Genomic DNA, 12,168 nt, shown 5'->3' on the forward strand with positions numbered 1-12,168 from the left:
ATAGCCTATGATTCAGGTAAACCCACAAATCAAATCAGAAAAGCATGGGCTACATGATTGGGTGTTGACTGTATCACCTTTGACAAGAATGTGATGCTTCTGGCAAAGAGGCTGCAAAATGTGACATGATGTAACTAGAGAAACCAGAAAACTTTCGTGAAAAACATGTGGCTGCTTGGAATTCACTGTGGTCAGAATTTACCTCATAGAATGGGAGGGGTGTTGAATTTTAGGTATTGAACATCTCTGTGTGATATTCAGCACCATAATCCTAACTCATAAAGAAAACCAACTAGAGGAAGACAAATGGTCTCAGCAAATACCTCCAACGGATTATGGGACCTGGCGTTTGATCTGGCACTAATCCAGGAGCAAGTTACAGCTCAGGGCCTCGCTGACCTTGCTCTGCAGTTCAGCTCCTTCCTTTCTACATCTTTGCTTGATTTTGTTGTCTCCCTTCTCCAGCGATCACTTCATGAGCATGAAGAAACCCTGGTCATTGCCTTGTATGACTACCAAACAAATGACCCCCAGGAGCTGACGCTGCAGCGCAATGAGGAGTACTACCTGCTGGACAGTTCTGAGATTCACTGGTGGAGAGTTCAAGACAGGAATGGGTAAGGCACCTTTTTGGTTGCTGTCCAGCATTTGGGGTGAAGTGGGAACAGAGGAAATGCTGGAGGCCTTGTCCTGCCTCTTAGCGTGACCACCGCGCTGAGTTAGGAGAGGAGAGCCGAGGCAGAAGGAAAAGGAAGGAAGAAGTAACTGAGGGGTGTCTTTCTGCTCCTCAGAAGTAGCTGGGAGGCAGCGACTAACTATCATTGCTTCCTGCACCCCATCAAGCTTTCCCAGTCTTTAAATTCATCTAAAAATCTCCTAGGTTTTTCCAGTGACATCCACAGTTTGGGAGATTGGCAATTTGTTCCACAAAGAAGCACTATTGCTCTTGAGTGTTTAAGTAAGAGTGAAGGTACATCCTATTGTGAAGGGCTTATTTTTGGTGGGAAGAAGAGCTGTGCAGAGATGGTGCGAATTAGTAGTCACATTAAGAAGCATCAGGAAGAAGATACCAAACTAAAGATTTAGCTCCACCAACAATTTTTGAACTAGCCATCCAGATAATTCATGGAGAAAATAACGTTGCACAAATACCATTACCCATGATGGGACTTTGGAATAAAAAATTCTTATGAGCCCTTCTCTGATCTGAAGCACAGTAAAATTATTATTAACCTTCAGAATGCTTTGGGATGTGTATGTGTATGACTTAGATACTGGTGCTTTGTTTAAAGGCATCAGATTCATGCTGCTTTATAAGGCTTTATTTTTTTCCTTTTAATATATCAGAGGTATTTGCATACCTTGGAATGTTCTCTAGAATAGGATTTCAATGACCACATAAATCCAATCCAATACAAAAAATGAACCATAATTTAGCAAATTCTCTTGTTGGGCTCTTCAGTTATTTCCAATATTTTGCAAATATTAAGAACACTTGAATGAACAGTCTTGTATTAATATTAAGGGTTTAAATTTTTTAAATATGAGGTTATTATTAGTTTAAAAATATAAAAAAGAGAAAAAAATGCTCCATCATTGAAACATCTGGCTAGCTTATGTCGATATTTTATTTTTAAAAAGTAAGTCGAGAGAAATATACATGAAAAATAAGTCACGCTTCATTTGTTTCTATATTAATTCCGAAAGTAATGATTATTAATATTTTCTTATTTAATCTAGACAAACAAAAATTACACATATACAAATGCAGTCTTTTAAAAATTTCCACTAAAGTGGTCCATTCTGCTTTTCACCTTGCTTTTAACCTTCAATGATATATGTTAGCATATTAGCAGCTATAAATCTACCTTACTTTAAAAATAATTGCTTAGTTTTAAAATGTACACATGTATTATTTTGCTCCTCTTAATATTGTTTAAGTATTTAAATAATCTTTTATGGTGAGTCATTTAGTTTCCAAGTTATTTGTTTTCTTTGCTATTTTAAATAAGGCTGCACTAAAGATCTTGTATTGTTCATTGGCAATCTTTTGAAAAAAAATATATTTTTAAAAATATATATTATTTAAAAAGATATTTTTTATTTACAAAATATATATCTCACATTTCTAACTATGGAATGGTTGAGTCAGAGTATGTGACATCTTAATTTTGATTGATAAATCTCTCAAAAAGGCCATCAAATTTACATTCTCACCAACAGTGTATGTGAGTGTCAACACTAAATATCATTAAACGCAAAAAAAAAAAAGGTAATCTGATCGGTAAAAAAAAAGGAGGAGTTACAAATTTCTTTAAGGCTTTACTTTTTTACATGCACCAAAATTTACATTTTCAAGGCATCTTCTCTTTAAGAAGCCTCATCACCTCCACTGTAGGGTGATTGAGGGAGGGGTATAAAATATAACCAGATCGAGATCTGTGGTCTGAGAGGTAGTGTCACTTGCTTGCTGAGAATAGACTCCAAAGCCCCTCATTCAAAACCTCCCTCTCTATTTGACTTGTGGAGGCAAACAAGGATGGTCTCATCACATTCTCTCTGCCTATTATGGGGAGGCCTTATCAGAAACAGGTTCAAGATAGCCTGGTTCTACAAACATCAGAGAAACTTACTTAGAAATTCATCCCTTCAACCAACTGACATTTATTTAGCACATCTAATGTGCCAGGAAATTTCTTCTCCTGGGTCTCACTTCTCCAAATGAGAGTTTACCCTTTGTTCAGGGGCCTGTGGAAAGACTCAACTGTGCACTTCAAAGGGCTTTGAAGAGGACACCCCAGAGGCCAACCAGCACATGGGAATTTCCCAGTTTGCTTTGTAATAATGCAGTATAGTGGAAAGTACACAGGATGGCGAGACAGAAGAGTTGGGTGTTAGTGTCAGCTGCTCTTGATGTTTATGGCTTTGGAAAAGTCACTCAACCTCTGTGAGTCCATTCCCTTATCTGTAAAATGCAGATGATACTATTAGTTTTGTCTCTCTCAGAATGTCAAGAAAATCAGCGAGCTGTTGAAAGTGAAAGGGCTTTGTAAATTCTATATCCACGTGCAAGTGAAGAGGATTATCATCATTTGTGCAGATAACCCAGCTTGGGCACATTAAAACACAGTTATTCTATTTGAAAGCAAACATAATATTTTACATATTAATATAATTGTAAACATAAAGTGTGGCAAAAACGTTTAATTAAGGGGAATTCCAAGAGAGAGATATAAATGAAATAGCAAATTTCAGAACAAGTTGACTCCCATCAGTTGGCATTGACTGCTCTAGGCACTGTGTTAAGGGTGATTCTGAGCTTGGATGCCCAATTCTCCAAAGAAAGCATAGCAATGTCAGCCATGGGCACAAGAAGTGAGATAATCATCCCATATATGACATCCCTAGTTTTGATTTTGTCACTCCTCAAAACAATTTCGTGAAATAGATCACACATTCCCCATTAAATAGAATCACTACATTGAAAAAATGGCCTTATTACACAGTAATTAAAACATTTTACAGAGGAAAGAGCAAGAAACTGCCAGGCATCTTTTGATTGATTGGCAGAGTCTGGGGGCTTTTTACGTATAACCTAGTTTAGGTTTCTCATTTTACAGGTGCAGAGCCAGAGGCCCAGAGAGTGAAGGGTCACTGTTCTCATGTATTAAATGTGATAATAAGTGTGAAAGTGCTTTGAAAAGTGCAAAGCTACATGCAAATTTAAAGTATTTTGTTGTGCTTATTCCTGCTCAAAAGAGACTCCCATCCCCGAATCCAGCATGATGTTATCCTTCTTACTCATTAAAAAGTATTAGGGAGGCCTTGAATTAAAACTTACAATGCTGACTGGCAGCATCTTTTGGTACCTGTGGCTGGAAACTAATTTTTTATATTTTAATTATTTTGGTTTCATGACTATAAAATAATAATACTAAAGTGGAAAAAAATACTGGTTATCACACACACAAAAACGTTTCCTTACAGAAAATAGAGAGTGCACATTAACCTTTTTTTCCAGTAGAGGAAATTTCACAATGAGGAGAGCATCAGGCAGAGCTTTTTAAGTAAAATAGCCAGGTCTTATTTATTATGGTTTCTGCTTTAGTAGTGAAATCTATTGCCTTTAACAGATAGCAGGTTGTAGTCATTTTTAGCAACTCTTTTATTCTAAAACTTTTAAATGTCTTCTCACAAACGCCAAATAATGTGAGACTCTCTCATCTTTAAGTGACTTTTAGTGGATTAAACTTATAAAATAGAGATGTGAAAATTGGTCCTATGTTAGTCTAACCCCTGATTTCCCTTTTAACAGGCATGAAGGATATGTACCAAGCAGTTATCTGGTGGAAAAGTCTCCGAATAACCTGGAAACATATGAGTAAGATATTTTATTTACTTTCCAAAAATATGGTACTAAGGAGTCCTATTTAAATTAGGAGTAAATAATTGATTGATTATAAAAGTACCAGATGTTTTTTTCTTCTTGACCCACTTTCTTCTCCCCACACTGTGATCCCTAAATAAACAGTAGAGGAACACTTTAAATAAAAGAAGCGGGAGAGTATGTGTATTCACCTGCCCTTTGATTAAAGGAGTACTCCTCAGATGCCTGTGCAAACTGTAAAAGGAAAAACTTCTTCTGGGAATCCTGGGAATATCAATCTGGCTGGAGAAGGCAAAAAGTCCCTATGAACACTGGATCAAATACAAACCGATTAAAATCAGGGTTTAATCCTTCCAATTCCAAAATAGCAGACGAATAGGTATTAACTCTCTGCTTAGCTTCTGTTGTTTATTTTAAGCTGTCATGTAGAAGAGGAATTCACATGAACATAATTTTAATGGAGCTACTTAATGTTTAATAAAATCCGGTTGCAGTGTACAGAGAACTCACCATGTCCACATATTTCCTAGCTCAGCTGCTAAAAGGCTCAGAAGCGATAGCACCATGGTAGCAATGTGCATACTCAGTGTCTAAATAACACTTCTCACCAACAAGAACCAGGACTTCTTGGAGAAATGGCTCGGGGATTGAGAGGTGGGCCAGGGAAAGAACTAGATGAACTTGGAACATCTTATGGCACCAAAAAGTAAAGAAGTACCCACCAAAATTTTTTTAAATGATGGGGACATGTCAAACAAGCACAGAAATCAGCTTTAAAGTGCTCCTTCTGACCAAATCTTGACCAGTTCAACAAAATAAATCATGACAGTAATGTACTACAATCCACTGTAAAATAAATATCCATAAGAAATAGATAGCACAATAGATAAATAAATAAATAAGAAAATAAATAGGAACAGAAAGTCCTTTCTTACAACAGAATTTCAAATAATAAACGTAGAAGGAATGAAGTTTAAAAACCATCATTTTGTAGTTTATCAACTGATTCAGGCAAAAATCATCAATGAATGTCACTCCTAGGGGGTGAATGTTTGATATTTACAGTCTCAAACTATCTTCTCACAGATTGCTTCTCAATAGCAAAGTGAAAATACCTGGGAGACCCCTTCTTAACCAAATGATCAATAATGAGGCAAACGGACACTGTGTTTTCTGACATGATACACTGAGAAGGACACATCACTTCATAGTATTCCTGCCCAAATGCGCATAACTTCAATTTAGTCATGAGGAAATAATAGACAAATCCAAATTGAGGGATATTCTACAAAATAACTGGCCTGTGCTCTTCAAAAATGTTAATATCATGAAAGATAAGAAAAGCTGAGAAACTGGTCCACGTTAAAGGCAACTAAAGAAATGTGGTAACTCAATGCACTAGTAATCCTGAATTGCATCTTGAATCACTAAAAATGTAGTTAAAAAACACATTATTGGCACAACTGATGAAAGCTAAATAAAGTCTGAAGTTGAATAATAGTATTGTATTAATGTTAAATTTTCTGATTTGGATCATTTTACTTCGGTATACAAGTGTATATTCTATTTCTTTGAAATTGATACCAAAGTACTTAGTGTAAAAGTCTATTCTCAAATGATTCAAAAATATATATCTATCAAACCAGAGAGAATGGTAAAGCAAATGTGTAAAATGTGAGCAATCAGTTCATCTGGGTGAAGTGTGTATGAGAGTTCTTTTATAGTATTTTACAACTTTTCTATACATTTGAAATTAGCTAAAAGTAGAAAAAATTTTAAGTCTACCAAATATAAGATCCCAGGGTTGAAGAATGCTTGCTAATGAAGATTTCTATTAACTCATTTGGGTTATAAGTTCAAATGTGGTCAAGTTATTTGTTGCTGAAATTCTAATGGATTCTATAGTGAAGAGCTATCCTTTTCTGAAGATTTTTCCCAACCCGAGATTCATTTTTATCTATTTTACGTGTAAGTAGTCCCTCCGACAGCTAACAGGAGAGTCGTCAGTTCCAATACTTGAGCTGCAATGAAACATGTATAAAATATGTTTAAATTTTTTTTTTTTATAGTCAATGCCTTTAGGAAAAAATAGACATCTATGTCAAATGCTCATTAGACTGGGAAGTTTCATTTGTTTCTTTGTTTGTTTTTGCTTTTACCCACATCTCTTCATTTATGATAGAGGGGGCAAACTCAAAATTCCTACAGACTACAAAGCAATAGAAAATGGTGGAGCCTGGGCCAAATAAAAAAGTATAGTCCCCCTTCTGAAAACATTTTAAGTCATTTTTTAAATGAAACATTACACCATACAAACAAAACGGTCTGTGAGCCCCATTTATTCTGCCCACTGTCAGTTTGTATTTTTCAGATATGGAATCACAGCTAGAATATAAAATAACTTACAAACATACAGACATTCTGTGTATATCTGTGTAGATAAAAACACCCAATATGATGACTTTTTATCTTTGATCTTAGTTGCAGGCAATATTTGCGTAAGGACTCAAAAATGTTCCACCTTGCAACATAACCCTATGTTTGTAAACCCATAGCCATTGATAGGCTCCAGGTCTCCTGCCTTGGTTTGGGGACATGACCTTGGTCCAGTTTCTTCACCAGATTGGATCTCAGATCCCTGTTCCTTAAAATGAAGGGTCAGACAAAATAAAAGAAGGTGAATCACAGCACTTTTGCTAGCATTCCCTCCCCATACCTGAATGCAGGGTAGACATCACTCTTTGATAGTGACACACCTACTGAGCCCACACACATGGCTCTGGGCAGCCATTTCATTGATTAAAGCTTTTATATGAGCCAAACGTGTTTAATACTTGGTGTTCCTTCCTTACCCAGACTTCTCTCCTCCTGGGTTTATTAACGTTCAAAACTAATTGATATCTGATGGTAGTTCTATCTCCTCTTATTTAATAAGTGGCCAAGGAGGCCACGATGTGGCTCAAGTGTTAACGACAACATCCCAAAACTTCATCCCTAAAAATCACTCATATTCTTCTTTACCACCTTTAGCTGTTTTTTTTTCCCACCAAATTATAAATATGATGTAATCACCTCACAGAAGACCTTAAAAACCACTTTTAAAGAGGCAAGTACTATAATTATTTTAAAAGAATATTTGCTATGCTTTCAAATTCGCATTAAATTTTTATAGCTGCCCTAGTATCATCCTACTTATAACCACCCACTGGCTTATGAAATAGAGCAGAAGATAAATGTTTTCCAAAATTTTATTACAGAAAATTTCCAACCTGCACAAAAGAGAAGAATATAAAGAACCCAAAACCCAGCTTCAACCATTATCAATATTTTACCAGTTACACGAGCCTCTGCTTTTGAGTTTAAAAGCATTGCTAGACACAGAAAATGACCAAATCATTTTCTGGCATGAATTATGTTTTATATGTAAATGATAAACATTTTCAAAAAGTCATTGACGTATGACCTTTTCCCGCTTTCAGATGGTACAATAAGAGTATCAGCCGAGACAAAGCCGAGAAACTTCTTTTGGACACAGTAAGTCTCCTTAACTTGCCTTTTGACTTAAAATAAAATGAATTGCACTGGGTTTTTTTCCAGCCATAATGTGGTTTAAGCCAAAGCAGTGAGTCTGTATATTGGATTTTCAGTGGTTTTCTTGTCTGGTAAAAATATTCTGGGGATTTACGGGACAAGCACACAACAAGATGAGAAACCTGGGGAGGGCTGAAGGCCTTGGTATTGACAAGCAACCGTGCCACAGGTGTGGTGGTCTTTCCAGCTGTGATGGCTGACCCCAGCAAGCCATGGGACTGTCTTCCTTGCCCGCTTCTCTGGCTAGATCAGGGGTGGCTATGACTCAGATTCTGCCTGGTCGAGCTGTGGGTGCTGAGGAAACACACTACTTGTTTTAACGTATTTTTCATGTGACAGTTCTCGAAAGCCATGCAGCATGAGTATCTGCAGCAAGACTGCTTCTCACCCAGGGCCGTTGGGATTAAGGAAGAGAGGGGCGAGGAGAGAGAAAGCAAGGTGCAGCGGAAAGAGTACCGGATTCTGGTCCCCGCTCTGTCACCAACTCAGTGTGAGACTTTAGGGACATCTCTTCTTTCATCTGGGCCTAAGTTTCTCAAAGAGTTTAAACAAATGCAATTTTATTATTTTTAATCACACATTGGTAAATGAAGTGTTGCCCGTGGCACACTTAAAACAGCCCTTATTAATAACTAGCTAAAGATGATTCCTATTTTACAGCATTTCTTTGGAGACACTCAAATACATACTGCTTGCTGGGGCAGGTAAAACATCCTCCTCACTAATACTCTGAACTGCTTTACCAGATCCTCTCTGCCTCCTCAGGTAATATAAGGGCAAACTTCAGTGGGTCCTTCGTATGGTGTTTGAAACAACAGCTGAGTTGTTTCATGGGTGTATTTAATGTCTCCTTATCTAACAAATATAGCACTAGGAAGACATGGATTGACTCATTTTTATTAACCAGTAATGGATTTATTTTATTTTTATTAACTAATTTCCCAAGGTACTGCCCCATATTTCGCCAGTAGAATAGAAACCCTTTATCATGTTCCTGCTATAACTAGGAACCTAAAACTGTACCTATGACAAAGTAGTTGCTCAATAAATATTTGTTGAATGAACGAATACATCAAATGCTTAATAAATGTTTTTAAATTAAGAACTTTGCTAAATGAGAACCTGGCTGATCATGAGCATTATTAAGGGAGCTTTTTAAAAATACAAGTTCCAGGACTCTAGCCCTCGCCGATCAGAACCTCTGGAGGTGGCATCCAAGTGATCCTGGGACTTACCTAAGTTTGAGAACCACAGAAAAGCATCTCCCATGGTGTCTTATCAATTCCTCAGACAGCACCTCCTCTAAGAAGCCTCTCATGCTTTCCCTCGCCCCGGCGAGAGGATGTGGTTCTCCTTATCTTTGAACCCTATAGTACAATGTCATTACCTCTCCAGTGACACTGATCTCACTCTGGCTTGAATCTCAGCAGGTTCTTTTCTGTCTTAACTCATTTAGGTAAATGGTAAATTCCTCGCACACAGGTACTCCATACCTTTCAGCATCACACCCATTGGGTGACCTGAATTTCAGGAGGAGCCTTTTCTAACACATTGATTTATCATATTTCCATGATTCTAAGTTAAAGAGGCAATATTGACCTGATAATGGGTTTGTTTCAAGAGAAGAAAAGTAACATCTCCAGAATAGAGTGGCTATGTGTCAGATACTCTTAAAGTACAATGCAGTGTGACAAGGCTATGAATTATTAGTTTATCTTTTTTGTAATAACCTACCCTGTGTGTCGAGATTATCTTCTGTAAGATCATCTTTAAATCACATAAACGGAAAGGTACTCCTAACACAGTCAACGTGTCTCAAATGAAGGCAGACAGTGGAGTCATTACTTCCAATAGATGGTATAGCATAGCAGGTGATGATAAAGGCAGCGACAGCACTATAGTTCTGGTATCATATTCCAGCATTTTAATTCTCCCGGTAATTTTACAAAGGTTATTTTACAGTAGAGAAAACTGAAGCTCATACATTTAATCAGGAAATATCTGGAATTCACAGAATTATAGACAATTAAGGTGAGAATTCCCTTTTAAGAACATCTGGTTCTTCCTTTTGGTGTTATGGGTGACTAAAGTGGGGCCAAATTCAGAGCATGAATCAATGGCATAGGTTGGACTAGAGTAGGGGTCCTTCTCACACACACGCTCACACACACACACTCTCACACAGACACACAGTCAACAAGGGAATATAGGAGTTAAGTTATATTCTCCCATACCTATATTTTCCATCCATATATTTTACCTCCTTGGCATATATTTTTTTTCTATTATTACCTGTTTGTTTTCCTAGATTAAGTAGTAACGGGTCAATTGAGAACTTGATAACGTCCCATGGGAGCAAGGTCCCTCCCACTCCAGCTGCACTGTACAGGTCAGCGCCCCATTGCATGGTGGTGATGTGAGCAAAGACTCTTCAGGCTCCAATGTTCTTGGTGGTTGTGACTTCCTCTGAGCCCCTTGCAGGAAGTCAGTGGTAAGGCACATGCTGGATGCCTCATTTTCCTCAGAACCCTAGGCTGCCCCAACCCCAAACCAGTTTCCTGTCACCATCACTGAATGTCACCCAGAGCAACTATGATGGAGGAAGAGCTCTATGCCTCCCATGTCAGCTGAGCTGACTGCAAGCCTTATCTCTCCTTTTTCTCTTGTCTTCAGATTAGTTGCTCTTGTTAACAGTTGGGCCCTATTCAAATTAAATATTTTTTTCCCCAAGAAATAATGGCGTTTTTGGAAAGAATAACAACAATAACAAGACATTCTTAATTAGGTAGAAGAGACGTTCACACTCCCCTCTTCACAAGATAGTTGGTAAACTTCTGGGGTTTTTTTGTTTTGTTTTGTTTTGTTTTTGTCTACGTTTCTTCCTCTTTAGAATAAGTTACAAGTCTGCCTCTGTTGAAGTTTTGCTTCTTCCTGCCTCGAGTTTAACCCATCCCATTTCAATGAGACAAGAGCAAACGCTTCACTATTTGGCAAAAGGGGATCAATTTCAAAGACAATTTATGCTACATGTACTACGTTGATGAATATCACACACATGATGTTGAGATAAAGAAACCAGACACAAATTCCTTATTCACAGTAGCCCCAAATCGGAAACAGAGATGGAGACAGAAAGCATATTAGTATAGCAGGGGTGCAAATGGGACTAGAGTATCTTTACAAAGTGACAGAAATGCTGTAAAATTAGGTTGTGGTGATGGTTGTACAACTTTGTAAATTTACTAAAAATCATTGAATTGCACACCTAAAATGGGAGAATTTCATGTTACGTAAACTATGCCTCAAAAGCTATTTTTAAAAATTCAATGAAATAATCTTGGATCTTTGATGTCACAAAAATCACTTTTACTTCAGAAAACTACTGACCCCAAAGAGGGGAAAATATAATTTTTGGAAAATCAAGTTTTTTTAAAGGATGATTCGTAAGCAGCCTTAAAAGGGTTTTTCATATATTGTTGGATAAACAGTTGACATTCATATCTGAGAAAAGGGAAATAAGAATCTGGTTAGTTCTCTTCTGCCCTCACCATGCCCAAGATTCTGCACAGAGCACGTTGTAGAGAATGTGGGAGGCTAATGGCAGGCACAAGATTACACTATTGTTCCAGAAAGATTTATAACTCATTTTCTTGAATTTAAAAAATAAAATTCATGAAACACAAAATTATTAAAGTAAATTCTGTGTGTACAAAGACAGAATCCTAGGACTGTTTCAGGACAACTTGGAAAAAGATAATGTAGTAGCTTTCTGCCTTTTCCTGGATTCTTCCCCGTTTTCAGGCAGCAGCTAGGGCTGGCCAACCCTTTCACTGTGTTGGGAAAGGGTTGCCACGGCTGAACAGAAGTCTCAACTTAAAATTTCTTTCTGTTTTTTTTTTTTTTTTAAACAAGTTTGATGGAGATAAAATTGACACTTAACATTGTACAAGTTTGTACAATGTCATTGTACAACATAATGATTTGATAGATGTATATATTGCAAAATGATTACCACGATAAATTTATTTAACACCCATCCCCAGACATAGTTACAATTTTTTTTTATAATGAGAATTACTCTCATTATAAGATCTACTCTCTTAGCAACTTTCAAATATACATCATAGTATTATTAACTATAGTCACCATGCTGTACATCACATCCCTAGACTTACCTTATGACTGGAAGT

General features: G+C 37.1%; 1 protein-coding gene across 1 annotated transcript in view; it reads left to right on the forward strand.

The window, feature by feature from the left end:
* Positions 1-12,168, forward strand: part of ITK (IL2 inducible T cell kinase) — a 50,599-nt gene that overhangs the window by 24,171 nt on the left and 14,260 nt on the right. The window contains exons 6-8 of the mRNA XM_006906459.1: positions 466-617; positions 4,316-4,381; positions 7,867-7,921. Coding sequence (XP_006906521.1) covers positions 466-617; positions 4,316-4,381; positions 7,867-7,921 — 273 coding nt within the window. The remainder of the gene's footprint in view (positions 1-465; positions 618-4,315; positions 4,382-7,866; positions 7,922-12,168) is intronic.

The sequence above is a fragment of the Pteropus alecto genome, unplaced genomic scaffold, assembly GCF_000325575.1.
Source record: "Pteropus alecto unplaced genomic scaffold, ASM32557v1 scaffold40, whole genome shotgun sequence".
In the NCBI taxonomy this organism is placed as follows: domain Eukaryota; kingdom Metazoa; phylum Chordata; class Mammalia; order Chiroptera; family Pteropodidae; genus Pteropus; species Pteropus alecto.